Source organism: Paracoccidioides lutzii (assembly GCF_000150705.2).
Source record: "Paracoccidioides lutzii Pb01 unplaced genomic scaffold supercont2.4, whole genome shotgun sequence".
In the NCBI taxonomy this organism is placed as follows: domain Eukaryota; kingdom Fungi; phylum Ascomycota; class Eurotiomycetes; order Onygenales; family Ajellomycetaceae; genus Paracoccidioides; species Paracoccidioides lutzii.
The window spans coordinates 1,083,511-1,110,730 of NW_015440950.1; the positions used below are offsets into that span (position 1 = coordinate 1,083,511).

Here is a 27,220-nt window from a genome sequence, read left to right on the forward strand (position 1 = left end):
CGAAGAGTCAAAAAAGGCTTTCCTATCCTGTTGAATGATCGAATACGAAGAACGTCACTGGGACTGCTCTTCTGTTTGTCAAGGGAGAGGTGGCTGCTTAAAATGCAAGCGCATTCTGGGCCAGCAGAGCACACAAAAAAACGGTAAGATCTGTTGAGTTCCCCTAAGTCACACAAAACGACAGGAAGATAGGAATAGGACGACAGGAGAGAGCAGGGTATCGGAGAGATACAGATGATATAAACAAAACGGGTCACCGTCGAAGTTTTAGGATGAAGTCAAATATTTCATAATTCAGGATTGGCAGCACGTGACGGTCAGCCTCCGCCACCGATCACATGTTAGTTAACTAGTTAGTTAGCAAGTTTAGCTTAGCTTAGTCATCGCCGTATGGCGGTGTCGTAGGGCTAAAAAAGATGGCAACTTTTGCCCGAGATTTCATATTTTGCTCATACGGGAATTATCTCGGAACGATTTAAAACTTCATTTTCAAGAGACTTCAAGGCTTTTTGGTGTACCGTAGGCTGGGTGGAAGTGCCATATACGGGGTTGGAAATGCCTCCAGCTATTTCTCAAAATTCAAAGTTGAGGGCATGGGATGCTCTCACTCCTCCTTTATCGGGATGGATTCTTGATGCCATCTCGTCCATGGGCTTCTCCCGCATGACGCCAGTGCAGGCTTCAACTATTCCTCTTTTTATAGCGCATAAGGATGTAGTTGTCGAGGCTGTTACCGGTAGCGGGAAAACATTGGCTTTTTTGATCCCCATGGTTGAAAGGCTCTTGCGACTTGATTCTCCTATTAAAAAGCACCATATCGGAGCAATAATCATTTCCCCCACTAGGTACGTAACTCACGATATTCCAACCAAGAATGCTAGAGAAAGAGTCAATTGAGCTAATGTATGATATAGAGAACTGGCTACTCAAATATACAATGTTTTGCAGTCCCTCTTAGCATTTCACGGTCCTTCCGCGACCCGTTTACAATCTGCGGAGATCGGCATTTGCGAACAGAATGAATCCAATCCACCGCTGCCATACCCTTCTTCCGTGTTAAAAATAGTTCCCCAGCTACTTTTAGGTGGCACTACAACTCCCGCACAAGATCTAAGTACATTTTTAAAACAGTCGCCCAACGTTCTCATTTCGACACCTGGCCGCCTTCTCGAGCTGCTAGCTTCCCCCCATGTGCATTGCCCACAGTCTTCGTTTGAGGTTCTTGTCCTTGATGAAGCAGATAGACTCCTAGATTTAGGCTTCCAAGAAGATCTACAAAAGATTCTTCAACGGTTACCAAAACAACGACGGACCGGGTTATTCAGTGCCAGCGTCAGCGAAGCTGTTGATCAGATAGTCCGCGTTGGCCTGCGGAACCCTGTCAAAATTTCGGTCAAGGTGAAAGGTGCAGGATCTGAAGACAAACGAACTCCAGCGAGGTACGTATACCTAGTGTATGAATATCTAACCTGGTATATCTAATACGTACCTGTAGTTTACAAATGACCTACCTCCTCACCCCGCCCCCCCATAAACTCCCAGCCGTTAAAAACATCCTCTCATCCATCCACCCTTCCCCCCAGAAATCCATTATCTACTTTTCCACCTGCGCCGCAGTAGACTATTTTCAAGACATCCTCTCTTCCATCCTTCCTGAACAATTCGAGACAATTCCCCTTCACGGCAAGCACCCACCCCAAGTCCGCCAAAAAAACTTTGCTCGCTTTGTCAACTCTGTAGCCTCCTCCATCCTTTTAACAACAGACGTCGCAGCCCGCGGGCTTGACATTCCATCTGTAGATTTAGTAATTCAAATAGACCCCCCCACGGACCCAAAGGCTTTCCTCCATCGCTGTGGACGCGCAGGTCGCGCAGGACGCCGGGGCCTCAGCATCATCTTACTCCACCCAGGCCGGGAAGAAGATTACATCTCGTTCCTCAACGTGCGCAAAACACCAGTGACGGCATACCAATGCCAATCTTCACCGATCTGCATATCTGACGAAGACGCGACGAACGCTACGGAGACAATCCGAAAGCTTGTCCGACAGGACCGCGCGATCCATGACAAGGCACAGAAGGCCTTTGTCAGCTGGGTGAGGAGCTACAGCAAGCACCAAGCTAGCAGCATTTTCCGTGTTACGGACCTGAATTGGGAAGATCTGGGACGGGCATGGGGTCTATTGCGTTTACCCAAGATGCCTGAGTTGAAGAATTTTACTGGTGATCGATATTTAGGGGTGGAAGGAATGGACTGGGATAATTATGCGTATAAGGATAAGCAAAGGGAGATGCGTCGAAGAGAGGAGCTAAATGAACGGGCTAATAATGCTGATGGTATTGCTTCTAATGCTAAGAGGCCCTTTAAAAGACCAGCTACACGCAGTGAATCTATTCCATGGAGCCAGAACCTGAAGAAGAGAAGTGAGAAGGAGAGCAGACGAGAACGGAAGAAAGCTAGGAGAGATCGTGAACTATGGAGCAAAATGACGGTGGACGAGAGAAACAAAGTACGAGAGACAGAACGTATGGTTGATGCCGTTCGAAAGGCTGTAAGGAAACAATCTGGACTTCAGACGGGTGATGCTTTGGAAGAGGAATTTTGAGGGGTTTGATTAAGTATTGATCACCTATTATTGATCACCCACCCGTGCAACCCTGTATATATACTCAAATTAGTAATCGAGCACTCGCGGGATTTCACTTCATTTGTACAACTTGCAGAAACGGCATATAGCGGGAACCTTCAGAACTCCATTGTAACCCTTGGCCACCCTGGTCCCGTACTCCAACGAACTGATTATATAAAACAAAAATTAAAACGCGAGCATACATGCATACATGCACACATAGATAAAGAAAAAAAAAGTTACATCTAAAATAAACAAAAAAAACAAAAAACAAAATGATGGGAAAAGAGCAAAATGAAGAAAAAAGAAAACAAAAAAGAAAAGAAGGAAAGATCAAATAAACAAAAAAAAAAAAAAAAAAGAAACGCCCCAGGAGCACCAGTCCCTCCTCCCTCCCGCACCGCCCCTAGGACGCCCGTTCCCGCCTATACTCCCCCAGCTCCTGGCAAAACTCACCATACGAGCCCAAGTTAAAAGGCTCGATGGGAGCTGCCTCCCCCTCTTCCTCCTCTTCCTCTACCTCCCTTTCTCCCCCCACCAGCCCCGGTTCCCCCAAGCGGGATTGCTCACGGGAGTATCGCCGGAACTCGCGGCCGAATATTTGATCGGCCGCCCCTTCATCCTCCTCCAACCACATCTCACGTACCAGTTGTGTAATGTGGTGGTCTGGTACGTGGGAGGTTTGCTCCGACGACCCCCCTAGGTCACCGAGCAAGTTCTCTTTTCCAACCACAGCCTCGCTACGGGATTCTGTGGCTTGTCTTTCACCCTGGGCATTAAGATGTGCAAGGGGGGATTCCCCCAGTGGCTCAATGGGTTCTGGCTGCGGCCCTAGAATGTCACTACCTTCACAGGCGGATACTGGACTAGAGGAGTATCGCCGGGAAGCACGAAGTCCACTAGGAAGTTTTGGTTTGTATTTCTCGGCCCGCGAGCGTAGTTTGGCAACCACATCAGAACCAACAGGTGTGGCCGACAGTGGCAGAGACACGTGAGCGGGTGTTGGGCGGGGAGGCGGAAGTTGTGTCCAGTTATTCGTGAAAACGGGAGGTTGCGAAGTACTGGCATCAGTGCGTGTAGTAGGTACAGTAGGTGCTACGGGTGTAGCAGGTGTATGAGGTTCAGGAGGTTCAGGAGCTGCTGATACAGTAGTTGCTGTAGTCGGAGTCATGGGTGGTGGCTCGAAGGGAGGAGCCTCAGATACGCTGGATACTGAGGGTGTCTGATTTTTGGCAATGTTATCAGTGTTGGATAGTATAGCTGCTGCTGTTGACTCCTTTGTTGCTGTCTCTGCTGCAACATCCTCTTCCAAGTCTTCATCGGAATCCGAAAACACGCTATAGTCCAAGCAGTATGTCCCAAAGGGATTAGGGCGAGTGATCATCGGATAAGGCTCAATTGGTTGTGCAGGTTCCTGCACCGATTCGGGCGATGAGAGTTGATCACGGCCCGGCTGCGTTGATGCAAGTGACTGGGGAGCTGAGTGATCATTGGAGGAATTCCTTAGACTATTGATGAGAGGTTCCGACAAATCTTGGCTCGCAGTTTCTTGATGACTATCAATAGAGTTTCGGCGCAGACGAAGCTTTGATGGAGTATTTTCAGGACTGGCGTCAAACCGAACACGCTTTGCGTTTCTTAAGATACCTCGAATAGCCGGTTGTGCTGTGCTAGGGATTGGGGCATGGATTGGGGCTGGAGTTGGGATTGAGGCAGGAATTGAAGCTCGAGTTTGTGCAATGTTAGCTGCGATGTCAGGATTTGTTAATGAGTCATCATCTGCTTCGCTTAGAGAACTGTATTCAAAATATGTCAAGTCCATTCCATAGCTGCAGCCTGGAGGGTTTGGGATTTCGTCTGGAGAATTGGATCTGCGCTTCCTTTTGTTCCGGTTGGTATTGTTGGTAGTAATGCTGTTGGAAGCGTGCTGCACGTTATTACTTTCGGTCTCAATCACCTGATCTGGCGAAGGCTGGTGAGCCTCCTTCCGTGGGGATGAGATCCCCAGAAGTTCGCGTCGGTTTAGCGGTTCCGGGAAAAGAGAGTACGTCAAGCTACCATCATCCGGAGTCTGCTCTGATTGTTCAAGTGGCTCAGATTGCTCATTCTGCTGCGGGGTATTGATAGGCTGCGCTGGCAGGAGTGGTCTCATTTGAGACTCTGGTGGGGCTGTAAACACGTCAACAGACGATTGTGGTCGATTAGGAGACAGCGTGAAGGTAGGAATGAGTTTCGAAATTGTTCTAGGCACTGAATTAAGAAATCCTCTAATGCCCCAAGTTCGGCTCGGAGTCTGAGGGGCTTGTGGCGTTTCTGGTAGCTGTGGTTGTTCATCATCAGACATTGCAGCTGCATCTGCTTTCATTTGCTTGAGCACATCCCACACCGGCTCGTCTGCTTCCGAATCCTCTGTTTTGTCATTTTCCTTCGTAAGGTCTGCTTTGTTTTGGGCGATCAATTGAGGAATGCGGAATATAGTTTTTTCTATCCGACCCTGACTTTCAAGTGCTCTACGACGAGATCGTTCGGCATATGAAGTTACTTTTCGTTGTCTATGTAGAGCAACAGACGAATTTCCGGTGTTGCGGCGCTTCCTCGTGGTTTGCGAATTGTTGGGTGGCGACTTGCCATCATCGCTCGAATCGAGTCGCGTTCTCTTGCGGGGTGAACCTGGGGCCTTTGTTAGCGTCCTCTTCTAGTTGGTTTGGTTTTCTCCAGTAAAAGCCTCAATATCATGTCTATAAGGGCAAACAAGCATCTCGGTACAGCAAGGGCATCTAGGAACCATGCCCCAAAGCTAAGGCTGGCGATGTCGTATTCCCACGGAGTTTGTCCTAGGTGGCTCAAGGTATGGGTGTAGTTTACTCTAGGACTCATGGGAAGCTTTGGGAGCTCCCTTCCATTCCCACGAATGGAGCCTATCCGACCTTTGAGGAAATGGTTTAAATGCATTGTAGTCAGTGGACGGATGGGAAAGTCCAGAGTGAAAACAATCCCATATTATATCGTAGGACGCTGGGGAGTTTGATAGGGATCAATTTAAGGGGCAGAGGGAGGAGAGAGTGAGGAATGATAAGACTCAGGTGTTGCATGAACAACATAGCCTGTCGGTTGAGACTGCTGAGGAAAGGTAGGAGAAGCTGAAATGTTCTGACAGTGTGCGTAATCCACCGAGATTAAAATTTACCCTGGTCGAATTAAGAGAGTTCGAAGGCCTCGCACCGCTGGTAGCGGACGATACGATGAAGTGGGATAAGCTCGCATGTCCAGATTGAGCGCGCCTATTGGACGAGGGCGAGCAATTTGAGAGACGGAATGTGAGTTTACCCCAAGTTCGCTTTGGCAGCCTTGAGAAACAGGGTTTTGGGAATGCAATGAAAAAGATCTCTTTTTCTTAAATGCCAAAGCTATATTAGGGGTTGAACGATCTAGAGAGGGCAATGAAATACATTGAGTACGGGGAGTGTCTAGGATCTGACAGGGAAGTTGGATGATATGATGGCGGGTAGAATGTTTATAAGGGTTAGCCAGCGATTGAGCACTAGGAGCATTGGTGGCTGGGATTTGCCAAACACCGCTTGGCTCCTGAGGATTACCGGCTGGCGGAATCGGAAACCCCACTGATGCAGAGGAAGAGAAATTCGCATGGGGGCCGGATTTTCTATTTCCGGGGGAGCTAACCCGTTCAAACAGAGTAGAAAGACTACTTTTGGGCACGGACTTTGGAGACGGTGACTGCTTACCCTGGGTTTCCAAATGGGCCTGGTGACCAGAAACTGATGGTGTTGGAGTTGTTGGGTCCATAACAGGTGCAACAACCAGTATGGGGACAGGAGAAGAATCCACGGGCGTGGTCACAATTGGAGAAGTTGAAGAAATAATTGGTTGCTCACATGTATTTGTAGATGCCTCTGCGGGCTGTTCTGGGGTGGCATCACCATCAACATTGGGTGTAGGTACGTCGCTGGCAGCGGCTTTGGTAGGGCTAAGTGCATTGGCGCCGTCAATGGTCGCGGATTCTTCGGATTTAGTCGCTGATTTCTTCGACCCTTTCTTAGGGCCACGTTTTGCGGGTGTCTTCTTTTCGCTTTTGGTTTTTGTCCCTTTGGCTGTTGCCTCTTTAACTGGTTTCGGTATATTCGGGGGAGTCGAGTCCGTCTGCGATTTCTTCCTACGTGGAACAGTCTGCAGCGACTGAAGACCGCCAGGAGATATTGGTTGCGATCGAGTACGCATGATTATGCCGCTAGGGCAGAGGCCCGTTTTATTCACAGCGTCAAAATGCTGTTTTACGGGTGGAGCTGCAATAGCTCAGCGCAAATAGGCTCCGTGCTGGGGAATCATCAGTAACCGTAACCGCCCAACCCAGCAACGAACAGGACAAAACAAAAACAAACCAGGATCTATTTGGTAAACAGATAGCTAACAGCTGAGTTACGGGGAACCGTCGTCGAGGATTGCTGCGCGTAGGTAGATTGAATTGAAATATTGACGGACACGGAGTTTGGGAGCTCGACGGAGCACAGGAGAGGTAGAGGGGAACGATATGGATGCAGTTTTCGCGAAGGCAAGATAGGCTGAGAGACACGGTAGAAGATGAGAATGAAGGTATTTAAGTTAAAAAGAGCGATGGTAAAAAGGGGATAATATATTTGCTTTTCAGCAAGATGCGATTGTTTGAGGGCAGTTGGTGCGGTGCGAAGGTAGATGGAGAGTGCGATAGTCGAAATGGACACGTTAAGAAGAAAATATGAAGAGGAGAGGGAGCAGCTGAAGAAGTGGGATGATATGTTGTGGTGTCGTGGTTTGTTGTTGTGATGCTGCCGTACGCCTAAGGGTTGCTGTGAGATAATTAATTTTGTGTTGTTGAGAGCAAGGCAGTATAGAAAGGCGGTGGACGTCGGACGAGGAGGATATGGTTAGGTAAGCAAGCGTTGGCGTGCCAAGCCTGACAACACAGCAAAACAAGTTTAAGGTGATGATAGCAACGTGGAATAGGTAGGGAATAGAAATAGTGAATATATGGGTGTCAATAATCAACTGGAATTGTACTATGTGCATTTGTCGATAAAACAGATCATAGATCGCGCTGTCGGGGTTTCTCTAACAGCGAAGCCAGCGCCCAACCCGCAAAAGCTGAAAACAGGTTCTGGGAGGACGCGAGTCGGAGGGAAAATGGAGCCAGTGTATTTCGTATAATTAGGTTGTAGCCAGTAGACGTACAGCAAGTCATATAAATACATTCTAAAAGAGGTAGGCCGGAAATGTGACACGTACATGTACATTCTACGTATGTTGAAACAGCACAGAACGTTAATCGGCAGCAATGACAGTGAAAAGAAATAAAAAGAGATACAGAATCTTGTGTCCAAGGAAAAAAGAAAACCAAAGAGAAAGCCCCGCTGGGTGCCTTACGAAGAGCCCTCAAGAGCCCTCACAGGCTAATTTCTCCCTTCCATGACGCATCGGTCAAACCAAGCGTATTGATCAAGTGCTGCCACCGCGGACCACCACGTTCCTTTCTCCTTAAATATTTCAACAGTTTCTGTCTCTTGTGAACAAGTAATCGCAGATTTCGCTTGTTATGTTTATCTTTGTGCCCATACTTCGCCATCTGCTGAGCAAGCACCAGGATCTTCGTGGTCAGAATGGCAATCTGCACCTCTGAGGAGCCTGTGTCCGGACCAGCTCGTGTTGACCTTGGGGGATACTTGGATGCAGAGGGATCGATGGCCGCAGGTGTTTTGGGTTCAAGCATCGATTCTGTAACATGTCTTCCAAACGTGTGTATGCACCGTTGAATGTTTACTCGGGTGCGATCTTTGTTGCTGCCATTGTCGAGTTGTATAATGCGACTGATTGCTTGTTGCGCGTTACGGTGAGCCGCTTCATGCTCCAGCAGTTTTTCCTCCTTGGATTGTGGATCAGATATGGCGCTCTCACTGTTGACCACGGGTTCCGTAAGACGTTTCGATCGAGCAAGGGCATCTTCGAATTCCTCCGACGTGAGGTAGTGGTTGAAGTCGGGGATTATAGATTGGGTAGAACTTGTATTGGGCGGTTCGTTGCCCTTTTGCTGGGTCATAGGATCAACGATTTCAAGTTGCTTTGGCATCAGGGATTTGATAAAGGGAGTGGGATTGCCGAGCACAGGGTCCCCATATGTTGCAGCACGTTCCTTTTTCAGGACAGCTTGTCGTGACAAGTTCGCAGCTTTCCGCTGCCGAGCCTGAGCAATTGCATAAGGATTCTGTCTTTTTCTCTTCTTCGAACGGCTTTTGCTACTCAAAAGGGCTATTCTCGACGAGGCCGGAGACGGGCCTAGGGATAATGCTGCGAATGGGTTTTGTAGAACAGAGACTGGAAAAGGTTAAGGTTAGAGCAACCCATCATCAATCCGGGCAAGTAATCAGTATCTTCACGTACCATTAAATGCCCTGGAATGGAAGGGAGTAAGGAAGGGAGTAAGAATCCTGGGTGGCATATTGTCGATATAACCCATCAATGCTGGGCAAGCAAAATGTCCAGCAGCAATATCAAGCACTTTTTTTCCCGCCCCGGGCAAGCAGAGGCTCGGAGCAAAAATTGAGCTTAGTCATCATTGGCTTGGATCCCGTGATCTGCAGCTGGAAAAAGATTTCGGAACATAGTGTCGGGTTTGCCCTAATTTCCGCATTGGGCAACGACACACACAACCCAACTGAACCTGCAAACCTCCGAATATTTCGTCAGGACATTTCAACTTGCTCTCCACTTAAACGCGATATCGACAACCCGCCAACGATTGATATTTATCCTCTCCTGCGTTGGAATATCAGTCGCCCAGCATGGCCCCTTCCAACCTCCCCCCTGTCTTCAATGCGACATCTCAAGATATTGAGATGTTGCTGGCCGCACAATGCCACCTCGGCTCCAAGAACTTGCAAGTCCACATGGAACCTTACCTGTGGAAGACTCGTCCTGACGGAATCAATGTGATCAACATTGGCAAGACCTGGTAAGGGAAATCCTGCGCTCATTGATTTGTTTGGGTTTTGGAGTGGAGGCAAAACCAAGGCCGGCTATTGCTCATTTGTCGCGAAAACATCAGGGAGAAAATCGTTCTTGCAGCCCGCATCATCGCAGCCATTGACAACCCAGCCGACATCTGTGTGATCTCCGCTCGTCCTTACGGCCAGCGTGCTGTCCTCAAATTTGCTGCCCACACCGGTGCTGTTGCTATTGCCGGTCGTTTCACCCCCGGTAACTTCACCAACTATATAACTCGCTCCTTCAAGGAGCCCCGCCTCATCATCGTAACCGACCCTCGCACCGACTCCCAGGCCATCAAGGAAGCCAGCTACGTCAACATTCCCGTCATTGCCCTCTGCGACACTGACTCCCCGACCGAGTTCGTCGATGTGGCCATCCCCACCAACAACAAGGGTCGGCATGCCATTGGTCTGATCTGGTGGATGCTTGCCCGTGAAGTCCTTCGTCTCCGTGGAACCCTTGCTAACCGCGAAACCGAGTGGGATGTCGTTGTCGATCTGTACTTCTACCGCGATCCTGAAGCTGAGGAGAACAAGGAAGTCGAAGAGACCAAGGTTCCCGGTGCTGAGGAGGTTGGTGCCGGTGCTATCGAGAGCGGTTTTGTTGGTGATAGCTGGCAAGCTCAAGCCACCCCTGGCTTTAGTGCTGGTGTTGCTGCTCCTGGCACTGCAGTTCCCGGATGGGAGGCCGAGGTGTCCACTGATTGGGCTGCCAGCTCCGCTCCCGCGGCCGAGACCTTGGCCGACCCTGCTGCAGACCCGTCGGTCAAATGGTAGATTTGGGGTTCGTTTGGTTCGACTGCAAACCTGCATGGGTTAACTGAAGAAAGACACTTCTTTTTACTGCGAACTGAAAGAAAATTATGTGATTCCGAACGATTTCCATTCCATTCTTCGCTCACTGTTCTTCATGCAAAGCCTGCCCATTTCCCTTTCCGCTTTTATCTCCCTTCTATTTTCCTCCTATCACATAATCTGTGGAAAAAGGACAAATTTTTTCAAGCGTCCAAAATACTTCGGTTTCTTCTTTACCCCCGTTGCATGGTTTTGGTTTGGTTGCATCGTTCATCACCTTTGTTGTATGAGAAGTGACAGCTGTTTATCGTTTACATATGAAAGAGAAGCCAAAAAATAAAAAACTGAAATGGGAATTGAAATTGACTGGCACTTATGAGGGAAAGATATCCAAGTTTCGGACTTTACCGGTCGGAAATTTGGGGGAAAGCCCTGTGCTGTCAAGAAAAGGGGCGTACTTAATCGTTGTCCCGACCTGTTTTCCCTTTCCCAAATGTTTTTTCCAATTCTGTTTTCCTCTCAGAACAACCACTAGCTACTGGTGAAAATAACTAATTGCAAAGCCATCTTTTCTCTTTCCTTTATACGGAGTACTGCTGTACCTCAAAGAACCAACCCCGGGCTCCAACCAGCTTGGCTTCCTTAATATCATGTGACATACATCACGTGATTCACATAAAATTTTGACCCTATTGACCCAAACCAACCTTCCCGTAATTTTGATTACTTGCACATCAAAATATATATGTATATGTGAATCAACAGTATCTCACCGGCAAATTGCTTCAAAACAGAGATAATAAACCCCCTTCACCTAGGTTCTTTGTTGTAGGGCATGAAAATTTCCTTCAAAAATCTGGCTAGCTTCAGACATCAACCAAGATATGCTACCCTAAAACCAATTTATCTCCTACAGATTTGTTGGAATTCTTCGATCCCATCAAGAACCAACAAAAGTCGATTCTCATCCTCCTCCAACTCCACCTCCTTGGAAATGCCTGTCACGGACACCAATGAAGCAGTAACCGCAAAATCACACTCCAAAAACCAACCCGACTATCCATCTTGGAGCCAATCAAGCCTCATATCCCGCATCACCGAACTCGAACGCCAATTGAACTTCTACCAAAACAACAACGATGGCAAGAAACAAGCAGATGGGAGTAGAGAGTGCATTAGCTCTATAACAGAGAGCTCTGTGGCCGCAGCCTCTCCCTCTCCGTCGCGCTCCAGCCCTAACAAAAAGCACCGCGACATTGACCCATCAAAATACAACACGCGTTTCATTGCGCTGAAATTCGCTTATCTGGGTCAGAGATATGGTGGCTACGAGCATTCTAATGGCAATATCACCCCGTTGCCAACTATCGAAGAGGAGTTGTGGAAGGCGCTGAGAAAGGCACGGTTGATCTTTCCACAAAGCGTGGAGGGAGATGGTCAAGTCCAGGTGGAGCGTGGTGAAGGGGAGCAAGGGGAAGGAGAAAGATTGCACACAATTGATTGGACGGGCTGTCAGTATTCGAAGTGTGGGAGGACAGATAGGGGGGTTAGTGCGTTTGGGCAGGTTGTGGGGATTAGAGTGCGGAGTGCACGGCCGAAGAAACGGGTTGTGACAGATGGGAGAGGAAAGGAGGGTCAAGGGGCTGTTAGCATTGCAGCTGTAGCTACTCCGGAGATTTCCTCTACTACCCCTGATGCCTACAGTAGCGGAGCAGAAACCCCACTTGTTGAAGCGCCTAGTTGTGCTTCAGAAGAGTCTGACAATGAAGGTGGATGGGATGACATTGCAGATGAACTGCCATATATAACTATCTTGAACAGAGTGTTACCAGAGGATATCCGCGTGTTAGCATGGTGTCCGAACCCTCCATCAGATTTCGACGCTAGATTCTCGTGTCGCGAACGCAGGTACCGGTATTTCTTCACGCAGCCGGCCTTCTCTCCAACTCCTGGTCCTCTTGGCTTTCTGAAACGGGGAAGTGATCAGAAAAGTTCGGTTTCGGGTAGTTCTCCAATTACAGAACTGAGAGAAGGATGGTTGGATATCGAAGCCATGCGCGAAGGTGCGAGATATCTTATTGGAACCCACGATTTTCGAAATTTCTGCAAAATCGACCCGAGCAAACAGATTACAAATCACGTGCGCCATATTTACCATGCTGACATCGAGCTGTTGGACCCTCAAACAAAACCACTGTCATATCTGGGTCAACCTGAATTCCAGGCCCTTGAAGCTCGAAATGGAGAATTGGGCCGAAATTTGGTGTCAAAGGACTCATTGTTATCGTCATCTAATATGAAAATATACTCCATTACAATCCATGGCTCTGCGTTCCTCTGGCATCAGGTCCGACATCTGGCTGCAATTCTCTTCTTAATTGGTCAGGGACTCGAGCGACCGTCGATAATTCCAGAGTTGCTAGATTTTGAGAAGAATCCCCGGCGACCCACATATGAGATTGCTTCGGATGCCCCTCTAGTTCTTTGGGATTGCATATTCCCCCATGGAAGGAGCGGAAGCAGGGAAGATGGATTGGATTGGGTCTATGCGGGCGATTCACGGACTGCAAAAGTTGGGAAGGGAGATAATAACAAGTTTGGCCTTGGGAGTACTGTTGATACCCTCTGGAAGGTGTGGAGGCAACGTAAGATTGATGAAATTCTAGCGGGTGAACTTCTTGATCTCGCGGTGAGTCAGGGCGACAGGAGTGCTCTCTCCCGCGGTGGATTCAAGAATGCGACTCCAGATCTGGCGAACAGAAGTCAGAAAGTGTTCTATGGGGGTAATGAAGGGAAATTTGGAGGCAAATACGTGCCTGTGATGGAGAGGCGTAAGTTGGATACTGTGGAGGCGATCAATGCGAGGTACACGCAAAGGCCTGGGAGGAAAGGTATTGAAAACGGCGAAAAGGGGGATCGATCTGGTAGCGATTCATAGTGCAATGACCACTCGCGTTTTACTCCCGTTAAGATCTTCCTTCTCTCCCTTTAAAATTGCATATGTCAACCTATCTTCATAGAGCGGCAGCCTTCAAATAAACAACTGGGGCTTAAATTGACCAAGATTGTAGACATGGCATTCATGATTTCGGGTCATAGAGGCATCTGCGAGTCCCCTTCCAAACTTCTTCAAGAATTGAGCGTCGGGGCAATAAATTCTGTCAATCGCTAATATTAGATGGAGCCTTCAAGGGACGGACATTGGGGAGGATGATATTTTAAGAGCACGAACAGGAAATACCACAACAACGTCCGACTCCCCTTCCACAATGATGGCAAGATAGAACTTGACCTCAAATCCCTTGAAAGCCTCATGTATTACTATGTCTTGTATTTGCGTTGTAGGGATAAATCGAGTGGAGGCGGTTGAGAAGTAGGTGGCGGAGGAGGTCGAGGTTTGGACACCAAGTCCGCGAATGACCAGGAGCGATTCTTCTATTGCAAACGATATGCGGATCAGCCATTGTCCGTTTACAAATGCAGAATATTCAGAGAAATATATATATCTATATATATACATGTATACAAACCAATGTTGTAGAGGATACTACAAAAAAAAATGAAAAATGAAAAAAACTAACCTGTATGTCCTTTTCTAACAACGAGATAAACAATCACGGCAATCACTGGGCAAATATAATGCCAATCCGGCCTATCCGAAATGTGGCATGCTAGCGTCCCAATACTACTCGACCAAATATCATCCCACGGTATGATCCCATTGCCAAACACAACTATGAAAGAGCGGACGGAAGCTCCGTTGACGAGCACGATGAATGCGAAAAGGAGGATTCGGATCAGTGCTTCAACAGCGAAAAGGAGCTTTGAGGTGATTGTGCTGCGTACGGAGGCATTAGAGACGGTGAAGAGAGCCGTTGTCGGCGATGGACGCTGGATGGAAAGGCGAGAGGGCATTGAGATGGTGTGGGAATGGTGTAGCGAATTATAGATGCTTAATATTTAATATGCTGATATTTAACATCTCAAGCTCAGCTCAACCTCTTCTCTAGGTTTGCGCGCAGAATTGCTCGCGGCAAAGTTATCACGTGATACCGCCGCGTTGTTGCCCAGAACTCGGGCGTCAGTCGAGGAGCTTGGGTTTGCACGACCAAACAACAACCTTCAGGTGTGGTTACGAAGAAAGGATTTACGTATAAATACTACGGTATCCGCCTGCTTCTGCTCCTGAACTTGACAATTATTCATCATCTTCCATCGGACTCAGCACTGCTGCCCCCATTGTTCGCAAATCAATATTCCTTTGTTGTGCCACATAAATTTCAGCCCTTACATACGACATGCCTCGGCCATCTTCAAGATCACCATCCCCACGACGAGAAGAAAGGAGAAGAAGCAGATCACCGCGGCGGAAACACAACGAAGATAGAGACCGGGATGAACACAGACGTCGTGAAGGCGGCTTTCGGTGGAAAGAGAAGCGTCGCATCGATGACAAAGAGAGGAGAGACGACGTCAGAGGGCTGGAACGTGGATACAGAGAAAGGGAGAAAGTTCGCGCCAGAACACCACCACCTCGAGATTTTGAGGGAGAGAGATATAGGGATACAGTCTCCGACAAGGACAGGGACAGGGACAGGGACAGGAGAAGACAAGAAGGAAATAAATATACAAAGAAAGGGGGGAAAGATAACAAACGTGGGGATAGGGATGAGGGCGGACTCGGTGACCAGGATAGGAGGGAAAAGAAAATGGAAAAGCAGGATAAGGACAAGGACAAGAAACCTCCACTAGTTGCAGCGACGGGGGAACCGATGATAATCGTCAATGTGAACGATAGGCTCGGCACGAAAGCAGCTATTCCGTGCCTGGCGTCAGATCCAATCCGTGAGCCTCGTTCCCCTATTTGCTATTAGGATTGGTTCGGATTGATACAGATCATCATGGTGGTGTGGGGGAGGGGAAGGAAACGATTTTTGATGCCCGATCAGCTTTCTTGTCTTGTACTAACAATTTGCCCTTCCTTTATATATATAGGCCTCTTTAAAGCCCAGGTTGCCGCACGGATTGGACGAGAACCTCACGAAATCCTTCTCAAGCGACAAGGAGAGAGACCGTTCAAGGACCAGCTCACTCTGGAAGACTACGGCGTCAGCAATGGCGTGCAGCTTGACTTGTGAGTTTTCCCAAAGTTTCGTATTTTCCCCATTGGTGTTCTCTTTTCCCGGCCACGTGAAAGGCCCTATTGGGTTATATTTTTTAACTATGGTGCTAAACTTATTTTGATCTTAGGGAAGTGGACACAGGCGACTAGCAATGATGAATTATTGCAATTTGTTCTGTGCAGCGAGCAAATTTTGTATATTAGACAACCCTCACTGATTTTTTTGGTTTAAAATCTAAGGAGAGGGGAAGGGGAGAACGGTGTTTTCGTCCAAGATTGATTTCAGTACCACAATCCACACTAAAACTGAGATTTGGTTATTGGTCATGATTCCTGTTGGCCTTCAACGGCTGAATTGGCATTTCTAATGTATCTAGCCAGCAAAAATGGCTCATACACATAGTCTTCATATCCCCCTCTGGAAATTCCATATATTCCACAAGTTAGGTGCCTTGGTACCATGGACCCAGATACACTGGGACCAGGCTGATGTGAGCCCGGATGGGAACTGTTCGAAGTACAACCAAAATATATGATGATATTATGCTCTTCCTATGGCCAAAGGTCTTTGGACAGTGCTGCGTTGGATCATCAGATGTTGGTTTTCCTTGCCATCGGCCCGGAGTATGACAGACCATTCCTCCGTGTGTTTGTATCTTTGGGTGTCCGTGTCTGTATATGAGTGTGTGTGCATGTCTCTGTTTCTTCTCCCCACGTTTACTGCGTGTCTCTGCTTTTGTCTCCGTCTCTGTGGCTCTCACGGATGTTTCTGTTCTGTTGTTGATATCATGAGTTCAAGTGCGGGGAAGAAACACCCTGCTTATCTCAGCAGACATTGCGGGTGGGTGGCAAAACGGTCAGGTCCCGTGACTTGACTTTTTTCCGACCTATTTTTTGATTTTAACTCGGATTTTACTTTTACTTGTCGTTATGATCAGGAAATTCCAACCAAGTTGAGATATTTTTATCTTCAATTTCCCGTATCTTCCCATCCTCCTCCCTCTCTGCTCTTCTTCGCCATTGTTCCCTTTGATCATGTCTGCTCCATTCATTCCTCTTCGGCTTCCCATCTTTGTTCATGTTCTACAGCATTAATTAGTGTACCGCCACCGCCCTTCTCCAATCATCCTTGCAGGATCGGCTAGCGGAAAATATCGCTCTTCAAATTGCCGCTGTCTTTTCGTCAATTTCTAAACGATTTCTCCCCGCCTTCCCACCCCGTCTTTTTTAAATAACCTCTATCGGATCTCTGATATTCCTTCCGTTGATGGTAAAAGCTTATCGTTCTGACGTCCAAGATGGTTAGGAACATTGTTGTGCTGGGAGGGTCCTCTCATCCACAGCTTAATGAAACGATATGTGAGCATCTTGGCATTCCTGTAGCCAATATGCTACTGTCGAAATTCTCTGTTGGTGAAACTCGTGTAGAAATCAACGAATCTGTTCGTGGCAAGGATGTGTATATCATTCAATCTGGTGGAGGCAAGGTTAACGACCACTTGATGGAACTCCTCGTCATCATCTCTGCTTGCAAAACAGCTTCCGCGAAGAGAGTTACGGCCGTCCTCCCTCTCTTTCCTTATTCTCGCCAGAGCGATATCCCATACAACAAGATCGGTGCTCCTCTTGTGAAATCATCCGTCGCCAGATCCGATAGTTCTGCTAACTACACTTTCGAGAGCACGCCGCCCACCCCACATGCTGGAAAAGCGGAAAGCATTGGCCTGACAAGCGATGGTTTACAGAAAGGACTTGCCCAAGTACAAATTGAGCAACATGAAATGTCCGGCAGTGGAAGCCCTCAAAAGGCCCGTTTTGGTCATTACGCAAATGGTCAGCTGAAACGCAGTGATACCATTGACACCACCAAGTCGGATACGAGTAATCGAAGTCGCACTGCAACTGCCGTGCCTGCTACTAACGGCACTGCGAACAACGATGATGTCATGAGCGTGGCTTCAAATTCTTCGAAATTGAGTGCGTTCCACCCGCGTCCCGGATACCGACAATGGGTAGCGCAGGCCGGTACACTTGTGGCAGATTTGCTCACATGCGCTGGTGCGGACCATATTATCACCATGGATTTACATGATCCTCAGTATCAGGGATTCTTTGATATACCTGTTGATAACCTCTACGGTCGACCGTTGCTCAAAAAATACATCACGGAGAATATCTCCAATTACAGGGAAAGCATTATAGTCAGTCCCGATGCCGGAGGAGCCAAGCGCGCGACTGCAATCGCCGATTCACTTGGTATGGACTTTGCTTTGATCCATAAGGTAAAACACATATATATACCTATATACAAACAGCCTTGTCCTTGGGACAATTGCGATCTGTGACGCCACTAACATTTTGTCTCCTATTTCTTCAAAACGAAAAGGAACGTCGGCCAACGAAAATCACAGATCGTCAGAACGCAACCATGATGCTGGTGGGTGATGTTAAAGGCCGGACTACCATTTTGATTGACGACCTTGCCGATACGTCGAATACTATCACACGCGCCGCGAAGCTCCTCAAGAAGGAGGGAGCTTCGCGGGTGTATGCTCTTGTCACACACGGCATCCTCAGCGGGGACGCCATTGAGCGAATCAACGCCAGCGCTCTGGACAAGGTGGTCGTCACCAACACCGTGGCGCAGGACGTTCACAAAGTCCTCTGTCCTAAATTGGAAGTCCTAGAGGTTGGTCATGTTTTTGCTGAGGTAAGTCTTGGTGTCTTGTTTAAGACTTTAATCAAATCCCTCCGTTCAGCTCTCGATTTTTGTTAACAGAACTCTGTTTGCTTACTTTTGCTCGATATAGGCTATCCGTCGCGTCCACCACGGTGAAAGTATCAGTGTGCTCTTCCAATATGATTGATTTTCCTTTTTGGGAGTGAGAGAGTTGTTATTCGTTTTTATTATTTAAACCACACTTTGAGCACTCCCAACAGCAGTGAATGAGAATAAAATCAGACCCCCTTTCCCTTTTTGCTCACCCGCAAAATACGATCAACACGAATGATTAATTGAATAGAGTCTTACCACAGTCAAAAACGCAAAACCAAATCTCCCACCCGCTCTTTACAAAACCTGATGTCCTTCTAACTGGAGTGAAATTTCATCAAGTCAATTTCATTGGGCACTTGCACATATCGGCAGAGAAATGGACTCTCCCTTATCTCGCCCCCTTGCTTGGAGTGGCACCATGATGATGAAACACTTATTTCTGGATATGAATCCAAGAAGGGCATCTGTAAAAATTTTTTAATTTGTTGTTCTGTCCTTTCCCTTCTCTCTGTTTCTATCCTTCCGCATTTCCGTCTGTCCGACGTTACCATCCACTGGATACATTAATTAGAGTGGACAGGTAGTGTGTGGTGTGAATTCCTCATGCCAAGTGCTGGTTATCGGGGCTCCCATCTTTCTCTATATATCTTCCTCAACTTTACTTCTCTTATATTCCTATTTGATTCTAGTGATTGTGTACCTTGTTATATTCTTATTTGGTCTTATCACATCGCAGTATCTGCTAACCTTCCCGCAATCGTTCCCTTCCCATATTGCGTTCTTTCGGATCTTTCGAAATCTTTGTTGCTTGTATTTTCAAAAATGAAGAGCAAACAAACATTCTTTAAGTATTTAGCCTGCGGAATTATTTCTCTCCATCTGTTTAATTGTGTGTGCTCTTCTCTCTTACCCACTCAATACATGAAACGGCTTTTATAACAGGGGTAATTTGATTTTTATTCAATTACATCTACAAAGCCGCAACTCCAGGACTGGGAGATTGGAGAAAGACACGAAAAGGAGGGATATACATACATAACGCTACCAATCCGGGGATTTTTCATTTTCGTATACATAGTTTCTTTTGGTGGAGATGCCGGCTAGCTTATGCCCTACCATAAATAGTCGTCCTCTTGCCGCCCATTGTACATGCGCGGAAGGCATCTGATATCTATCGATGTTGTATATAAACTCACACTAGCTATTGTCATATATTTCAACAAAATGCCGTTTCACCAACGGCATGATATCAATCCAAAAGTTATAGAACTTGGAGTTCATGGTTAAATCTACAATTTTTTGAGCAGCAGACCGTGTGACAGATGACTATCTTTACCCTGCTCATGTATGTATATAACATGAGCAGCAGCAAACAGTGATGTGTTTCCTTCCTCTCCCCTCACGTCTTTAAGGAATGTTTGCTGGGATCCTAGTTAATACGCGGACTTCATGCTCCGGGATGATCATATGAGTAGACTTAAACGGAGCAATATCTCAAATCAATTACGAGTGGAGAGCATGTTCCACGGAACGGCGAAGTGGCAGGAGAACGTATACTTTGGTTCTTTGCTCCCGATTGTTTAACCGAAAAACTATTCAGTTATGTAAGAAAAGCGGATCTCCGGGGCTTCGGGAGTGGCCCCACGGAGGTATCTCGGCTTCGAGTATTAACCACCTCTTGCGGGCCATTACTTAATGTGGGCACCAAGGCTTCGTAGTAAGGACTCGCGCCCCGCACACAGCAATCCCCAGTGGATTGGCGAGTGGATACTTCAATCAGTGCACCCCCGGAATTTCAACGTGGGTTAAAGGAAGAATAACTCCCTTTCCCCAAAATATTTGCGAAGAGAAGGAATATCAGAGCGGTCATCATCAAATTGTGAATATTCTCTCGTCTGAGGATTCCGTTAGTTACTTTCATAGTGTCTGGTATATACTACTAGAATACTTTACGAAAAAAAGTATTAGATGGAGGGGCAACAGCTAAACAGACAGAAAACACAAGATAGATCATGATATATCTAATGGTGGCCTATAATAATGTAGCAGATAGAAAACAGAAAAAAAAAAAAAAGGAAGCTTCTGAGAGACACGTCACTGACAATATTGAAGTATTTTAAACAAACAGCTGTTACAATTCATCTCGCACTTTCTTCAGATCCTCCTTTTCATTTGGTTCCCCTTTTGCCTTTTGTTTCTCCTTCTTCCCGTTCTTATTTTTCGAATTCCCATTACCCCTAGTCTTCCTACCACCATTTTCTTTTTCTCCGGCTGGAATATTCGTTATAATCTTATTAAGCGCCCGTTCCAACTCGCGGATTTTAACATCCAGATCTCTTATGGTCAAGACGGGGTCTTCGAAATCACTGAGCTTCTCCTGAAGGGAAAGCTGTGTTTCAAGCCAGGAATTTATGGTGTCGTGCGTGCTCGAGAGAGCGGAGACGTCCGCGGCTGAGTAGATAGATTGTGGGTTGGGTTTGGAAGATGGGGTGGAGGAAGGCGTTGTTGTTGTTTCCGAGGGGAACTCATCCTCGAGAGAAGCAAAATCATCTGATATTGAAGAGGGGACAGAGGTAGAAGACGTTGATGTTGACCCTTCACTTGCTGGAGCGGATGATTGCGAAGGAGATTCCGAGATAGAGCGAATACTCTCCTCAGCTTCGATTTGGTCTTTCATAATATTCACGAAGACCTTCGCGTTTTGCAGGCCTTGTTTTAGGCTATCTACCTTGATGTTCCGGAGGGAGTGTTCCTTCTTTCGGTTTAGGGCAGGCTCAACGTATTGCTTCAACCCGTCTAATTTTGTCTTGATGTCCTTGGTGGGAGCGTCGGCACCATCTCCATACAGCCAATCGCTTGCCTCGGAAAGTTTTTCCTTTAGCTTGACAAGGGCGTCTGCGGCTATCGTTCTTATAAATTCCTCTTCGGTGACAAGGTCCTGTGCGCGGTATATATATGCTTCTAGATTATTGAACATCTCTTCGCGCTTAACACGGGCAAGATCTGAGGCGTCAAATGCTGCGAGGCGGGCTTTTATCCGCGCCAGATGGGTCTCTGATGGTGGGGGGATGCCTAGTACGGACGTAGTGAATGCGATTGGTATCGATTCAGTTTTGACCTGAATGGTGTCGGATGATTTCGCAGCAGACTCTGTAGACGAACTTGCGGATGCTGACTCGTTAACGGATGAGGAAGATACGGTAGCGGATACAGAAGAAGTCGACGAGGATTCAGAATCCACAATGGTGGATTCCGTGGATGGGTCATCTTGAAGTGGCTGTTGATCAGCCTTCTTGGAACCCAAGCCAAAGAATTCCTTCACATCTTCCACCACTCCTTTCTTCTCTTCGCTCACGTACTTGCAGCTGACAACGCCACTGACCAGTTCAGGAATGCGATCCAAGGGTCTAAGCTGGATGGAGAGCTTGGTCGTCATATTTGCAGGTACACAGCCGAATCTGTCTTTAAGGGCGGCTACTGATTGCGTCAAATTTGTGGTTTGGATGCCTGTAATCAGAGCTTCGATTGGTTTGCCGTCCTGCGTGAGCTGCTGATAGAAACTGAATTCAAAGTCTTCCAAATTCTTCATTGTCACCGTTTTCTCCGCTCCAATCTCTGAAGAAGGTGTGAAGAGCCTTTGCTGTCTTTCCCTGTTTCCAGATTTCCACTTCATTCCAACAGTGAAGCCGGGAGTATCCCCTGCCCGGATATCTTTGACTCTGAACGATCGGCTAAGGGCCGCGCCTGTGAATGTTGCACCAAAAACTGCAGCTTCATCCGCGTTTACACTGGTTCTCAACTTGCTGGCGTTCTTGCAAGCCGACTCGAGGTGCTTCTGTACAAATGGGGTCCTAACCGCGCCTCCGTGAAGAATAACTGAATCTACATCTCTCAAATCGAGGTGTGCAGACGCCAATGCCTCGTTCAGAGGTCCCGGAACACGACTGGAGTGATCCTTTGCCAAATTTTCGAAATGGGACCGCGTAATTTGGTATTTAAAATTAACATCGTCATGATATAGAGCCTCAAAAGAAATTGAAGTCTCTGAATTTGCGCTCAAGATATGTCGAACTCTTTCCGCTTCCTTCCAAAGCATTGCCATCGTTCGTCCGTGCGCTCTGAGTTGCTCTGGTGTTGCACCGTCCTTCAGCTTTTTAGCGGCGACAAACTTTTCAATCATGTCGTTAACAATCAGCTGATTAAGCGTATTACCACCTAAAGTCCTATCCCAGCCGCTGCCTACAACTTGTACTTCCTGAACTGTCTTGTTAAATCGGCCAATATCTTTGACAGATCGGCTCTGGAACCGGAGAACAGTCGCAGACGTAGATCCAGCACCCATATCATACACAACATGATACTCTGGCTTCTTCCCGTCTGATACGTTGGGAAAAGTCCGACTCGTAGCGTAATGGACACCAACAGCCAAACCATCGCTGACCATAGCGATCACATTCAGCCCAGCCAATTGTGCTGCCAGTTGGACACTTCGTTTCTCCGCCGCCGTATAGAATGGTGGGAAGGTGATGACGGCATCCTGGATTTCAGATCTCCGTCCCCCCATTGCTTCCGCATTGCCTTTAACCTGCTTCAATTGCATGGCTAATAACTCTTCCACCATGAACAGTTCCCGACCTTGCTCTTCTGCCAACCTTTTGCTTTTAATCCCAACAGTACCCCGTCCAGGAATCTCCCCTATATCGATAGCAGGATACCAGCCTTTGTATGTCTCAACGACATTTTCCAGATGATCCCCTGAACCTTGAATTTCCGATTCAAGCGGAATGCCCAGAAGAACTTTTAGGTTGGCAAATACATCCCCAGGAAACCGAGGAGCAAGTGAAAGTGCATCGCTGCCATAGAACCGGTCTGGAAATGGGGCGTTGTGCTCCCGCGGTGGCTTAAATGCTAGCGCGGCAGTTTCTTTTCTCTTGGAATCCTTGGTTAATACAATTTCTAGTGGTACTCCGGGCTTCACTAAGGCAGCTTTTATGTACTCTGTTCCGAGATCGATTCCAATGACGGCGGAACCTGCAGCGGAAACCTGGGTCGGAATAGCGGCGAGAAGGAGAAATGCGAGGAGAGAGGAAAGAAAATAGAATGAGACGACTCCCCTTGAGGAACTTCGTCGTCGGCCCGGTGGAGCCATTTTTGAATAGCCGTACTATATAGCAAAGTTCCGTCCAGTTAGCAGGAGCTTTGCGACCAGAGCAGGTCGGGCCTTAGAACTTGGGAGTAGATACGCACTTGAGCTTATTTTATCTCTATAGGGGATAAAAGGTAAAATAGAGGAGACAAAAGACGAAAACTCCCTCCTAAAGGTTTATTGAGAAATACATCCGGCAGAATATGTGAAAGTGAACAACATATCAGACAAAAGTTATAAGGTGAGTGGAAGCTTAAAGTAGGACTGATAGAAGGTGACAATACATAACCACTGAATTGTTTGATGCTCATCAATAAGAGAAGAGGACACTAAACACCAGAACCCAAGCCAGAGGAATATGCTTACCATCAAAAATGCAAGTTGTTTTTTTCTTGAAGCTGCTTATGATTGAATGAAAAGCACTGAGGACACTTTGGCATCAGATGGGCGCTACAGGAGTGCAAACATGCCTAATCTGGCATGTTTGCTTTGCTATCAAATTGAGTTTGTCTTTTTTGCATTCGAAGGAAAATGTATTAGTGGCTTGGCACAACGCCAGGGATCTGTCATGTGATCGCGGATGGATCCTTGAACGGCGTTCATCAAATAATCATTATTAATTGATCTTTAATAGTTTTTAAATATAAAAAGTTAAATATATAAAAAATATACATTTATATAATGTTAATATACAAAAATAGGGAAGTTAAGTAAAATATAAAGCAAAAGAATTATAATTTATTATTTAATTATATAAATATATAATAATGGTAATTGTAAAGGACTAACTCCTGGGTGATAACCTTTCGTCCCGGATTATAATTCTTCCGGCCTGACCTACCTTCGTCACTTTCATTCTCCTTTCAGTTCTTTTCTCCTTCTAACAACTATAAGGAAGTGCTAGGGCCGTATTCGGTAGGACGCCCGTTGCATTACGAATTCGTTCTTCATATCCTATAAGGCCCGAGAGCCTTCGTCCAGCATGTAAGGTCTGATAGCCTTCGTCCAGCATATAAGGCCCGAGTGCCCAAGAATTTCCTTTCTATAAACATGGATTATGACCCTCATTTTCAGTGCCCACTCTCAGTGATCTCCGGAGATAAGTACAGCAACAAGCTGCACAGATGGCTGAACTTCAGCACCGGCTGAATGAACTGTATCCTATGGCATTCAACGTGCCCACGCCTGCCTTGCCTGCTGAGACTCCGAAGGAACGATTTCCCGTCCTAGATGAATATAAGGGCGACCTGTCCTTATACCTTGCCTGGAAGTCAAAAGCAAAGGATATCAGAACATCATGGTTATTGTGGACCGCCTCAGTAAGGGTGTCATCCTGCAGCCATGCAAGCAGATGAATACCAAAACAGTCGCGGACGCCTTTCTCAAAGGCCCATTCTATCGTACACGCGGACTTCCTTCTTCTATAGTGTCTGATCGTGGGACCCAATTCATTATTGCTATGTGGATTCGTATCTATAACTTCTCAAGATAAAACGTCGTCTATCTACTGCTTATCATCCCGATGATTGATGAATCTGACACACTTGCGGAGATGGAAGACGATATGGGAGAACGGGACCTTTATGAGTGAGCCTGGCAGAGAACAGGATATATATGTATTACGATGTTTTTTCTTTCTATTTCATACGTTCTTCTGTGTATTAGTCTGCGGAAAGCGCTTTATTAGGATGAGTTGACGATTTGTCTTTTGGTAAAGTTGCATGAGGAGGAAGGTTACCATAAGTTATATAATTGTATCTTTGGATATGGCAAAATTTCAACTGTTCTCTGCCTTTGTAGTTAACTAATCCCTTGCTACAAATAAAGTGGAATTCACCATGCATTTACCTTGGTAAAAAAATATAGGAAATAGTTAAGACTGGCAAAATCTTGTATGTAGTGTGTTTCAGTTGCATTCTAGGATAAGAGCTAGCTTTTGAAAACGCGGAGGATAAAATCTCGCACGTCGGCGCCCCGGGGAGGAGGTGGGTGTTTGACATACTTTGCCCGGGCGGCCGCTCCGCCGCACGTGATTAGTGTATATAGAATTAGCTGGCTTCTCTTCCACCAATGAAGAATCATCCATCCCATACAAGTCCATGGGGAAATACATTAGTTAGTTAACCAACTAATTAGTTAATACCTAGTTAGTGTTAGGTTACATGGCAAAGAAGGCTCAATCGCCAGAAGTCTATTAGTTACTGGACAAAGGACGAGTACAATCCCAGAGGCATCCCTGATCCCTAACAGCTAGTTAGTTACACTGCCTATTAACTAACTTAACCTCCCGTATCTCTCCAATACATAATTCAATCCTCTAAATCACATGTCATTCCTGGCTTTAAGGGAGATATCCTAACAAATGTTGCAATGTTCATTTATATGCATAACTGTGTATATGAAAAATAATCTACCTCGAGGGCTGTATATAAAGAATGATCAGTTCAAGATATCCATCGACCCCGCCCTGCTAAATTGTATACTTCGTATCAATGCAAAACATAACCCATGGCCACCATAAGCAAACCACAGCAAATCTCATAAGTCACACACATGTTGCGTAGAGTTGACGTGGAAGGAAAGGATTTGTTCCTACATGGAATCTAGGATGTACGATTCCCATACGCAACTGCTGCTTCATCCACGACGTTTCACAAGATAAACGGGCAAGGGTATGGACGCGGAACTGTTAATTATCGCTTAGCACCCGGCGTTTATGGCTGTCAAAAAGGTCAGCTATTTTATCAACAAGGACGGAATCCGGACTCAATAGCTCACATTGCGCAAATAGAGCAAAAGTATCAGCGTTGTTCAGGGCATCTCTGGTCGAAAGAAGAATGCATGCATCGTATCCATAAGCAATGTCTTTAGTTCCTGGACTGAAAACACTCGGAGCATGAGTAAACTCGTGGAGGGATGTGGTAACTCGATCCTGGCCATGGCATTTTCTATTCACATTGTCAAACTCCGTGTAGTAAATAGGACAGTTAGATATGAGGTTTTCCGCAGGTATGGTGTAGGCTATGATGTTGTTTGTGCATATGTTGTATGGGTCACGGCAGTAGTAGGTTGTACTGCCGCCAGTAAGATTGGATGATTCCAAGGCAATCGCTGTGAATCGGTCCGCTACTAGTTTGCGTGTTGTCTCATCATTAGCTTTGAAGTACTCCATCATTTTTGGGCCCCCAGCCCATGCCTGAGCAGCTGAGAGAGTAGAAAGAGATGCACAATCTCTAAGAGCGCGCCTGGTATCGTCTCCTTGGGAGCCCTCGCAGGAGCTAAGTTTGGCAATCTTTGCAAACTGATTCATGGCAGCAAAACTCTTCGCGGCAGTGGTGCCATCAACATCGATCTCAAGCTTATTGGACTTGTAGCGAACAACTCCGGAAAGCGTTTTGCCACCCGTATCTGTGGTGGGAACATATCCCTGAGTCTGTAGAACGATAGGGCCGCCCTGAGAAAGATCGGACGTAAAAGCTACATCAAACTCATCCTCAAATGACTCGCCGGGGGCAAGATGTGTGATGACATCGGATGAAAGGTCACTGGTCTTATGACGAACTCGGATGCCCCCGAACGGGGACCTCAACGCCTACGCAAACAGTGTCAAATGTTTATCTCAAGAAAAAGGGATAGTCAAACGTGAGATTCTTGGATGTCTATTAATACCTTGACTATAGATGGTGACTTTCTTGACTGGAGCAGTGTCTCTGAAAAAGT

At 46.8% G+C, this 27,220-nt stretch overlaps 11 protein-coding genes across 11 annotated transcripts in view; 5 read left to right on the top strand and 6 right to left on the bottom strand.

Moving 5' to 3' along the window:
- Positions 1–555: 555 nt before the first annotated feature.
- On the top strand, positions 556–2,606 carry PAAG_02108 (ATP-dependent rRNA helicase SPB4; the record flags this gene model as incomplete). Its single annotated transcript, XM_002796174.1, has 3 exons — positions 556–845; positions 915–1,439; positions 1,496–2,606. 3 exons carry the CDS (start codon positions 556–558, stop codon positions 2,604–2,606), a joined length of 1,926 nt encoding a protein of 641 aa, XP_002796220.1.
- Positions 2,607–3,036: 430 nt separating this feature from the next.
- PAAG_02109 (hypothetical protein) lies at positions 3,037–5,582 on the bottom strand (the record flags this gene model as incomplete). The annotated part of the gene is made up of 2 exons (XM_015844543.1): positions 3,037–5,325; positions 5,397–5,582. The coding sequence occupies 2 exons, from the start codon at positions 5,580–5,582 to the stop codon at positions 3,037–3,039; spliced, it is 2,475 nt and encodes an 824-aa protein (XP_015701547.1).
- A 231-nt stretch (positions 5,583–5,813) lies between these two features.
- PAAG_11428 (hypothetical protein) lies at positions 5,814–6,866 on the bottom strand (the record flags this gene model as incomplete). The annotated part of the gene is made up of 1 exon (XM_015847080.1): positions 5,814–6,866. One exon carries the CDS (start codon positions 6,864–6,866, stop codon positions 5,814–5,816), a length of 1,053 nt encoding a protein of 350 aa, XP_015703342.1.
- Positions 6,867–8,064: 1,198 nt separating this feature from the next.
- On the bottom strand, positions 8,065–9,114 carry PAAG_02110 (hypothetical protein; the record flags this gene model as incomplete). Its single annotated transcript, XM_002796176.2, has 2 exons — positions 8,065–8,990; positions 9,057–9,114. The coding sequence occupies 2 exons, from the start codon at positions 9,112–9,114 to the stop codon at positions 8,065–8,067; spliced, it is 984 nt and encodes a 327-aa protein (XP_002796222.1).
- A 343-nt stretch (positions 9,115–9,457) lies between these two features.
- On the top strand, positions 9,458–10,438 carry PAAG_02111 (40S ribosomal protein S0; the record flags this gene model as incomplete). Its single annotated transcript, XM_002796177.2, has 2 exons — positions 9,458–9,627; positions 9,721–10,438. The coding sequence occupies 2 exons, from the start codon at positions 9,458–9,460 to the stop codon at positions 10,436–10,438; spliced, it is 888 nt and encodes a 295-aa protein (XP_002796223.1).
- Positions 10,439–11,450: 1,012 nt separating this feature from the next.
- PAAG_02112 (tRNA pseudouridine synthase) lies at positions 11,451–13,394 on the top strand (the record flags this gene model as incomplete). Its single annotated transcript, XM_002796178.2, has 1 exon — positions 11,451–13,394. The coding sequence occupies one exon, from the start codon at positions 11,451–11,453 to the stop codon at positions 13,392–13,394; it is 1,944 nt and encodes a 647-aa protein (XP_002796224.2).
- A 249-nt stretch (positions 13,395–13,643) lies between these two features.
- On the bottom strand, positions 13,644–14,371 carry PAAG_02113 (hypothetical protein; the record flags this gene model as incomplete). The annotated part of the gene is made up of 2 exons (XM_002796179.1): positions 13,644–13,891; positions 14,038–14,371. 2 exons carry the CDS (start codon positions 14,369–14,371, stop codon positions 13,644–13,646), a joined length of 582 nt encoding a protein of 193 aa, XP_002796225.1.
- Positions 14,372–14,754: 383 nt separating this feature from the next.
- Positions 14,755–15,594, top strand: PAAG_02114 (hypothetical protein; the record flags this gene model as incomplete). Its single annotated transcript, XM_002796180.2, has 2 exons — positions 14,755–15,301; positions 15,452–15,594. The coding sequence occupies 2 exons, from the start codon at positions 14,755–14,757 to the stop codon at positions 15,592–15,594; spliced, it is 690 nt and encodes a 229-aa protein (XP_002796226.2).
- A 1,282-nt stretch (positions 15,595–16,876) lies between these two features.
- On the top strand, positions 16,877–18,445 carry PAAG_02115 (ribose-phosphate pyrophosphokinase; the record flags this gene model as incomplete). Its single annotated transcript, XM_002796181.2, has 3 exons — positions 16,877–17,860; positions 17,965–18,288; positions 18,389–18,445. 3 exons carry the CDS (start codon positions 16,877–16,879, stop codon positions 18,443–18,445), a joined length of 1,365 nt encoding a protein of 454 aa, XP_002796227.1.
- A 2,040-nt stretch (positions 18,446–20,485) lies between these two features.
- On the bottom strand, positions 20,486–23,503 carry PAAG_02116 (Hsp70; the record flags this gene model as incomplete). The annotated part of the gene is made up of 1 exon (XM_015844544.1): positions 20,486–23,503. The coding sequence occupies one exon, from the start codon at positions 23,501–23,503 to the stop codon at positions 20,486–20,488; it is 3,018 nt and encodes a 1,005-aa protein (XP_015701548.1).
- A 2,686-nt stretch (positions 23,504–26,189) lies between these two features.
- The window catches only part of PAAG_11429 (hypothetical protein), a gene marked incomplete at both ends in the record, with an annotated part of 1,234 nt that continues 203 nt past the window's right edge, over positions 26,190–27,220 (bottom strand). The window contains 2 exons of the mRNA XM_015847081.1: positions 26,190–27,092; positions 27,143–27,208. Of these exons, the coding sequence (XP_015703343.1) occupies positions 26,190–27,092; positions 27,143–27,208 (969 nt within the window). The remainder of the gene's footprint in view (positions 27,093–27,142; positions 27,209–27,220) is intronic.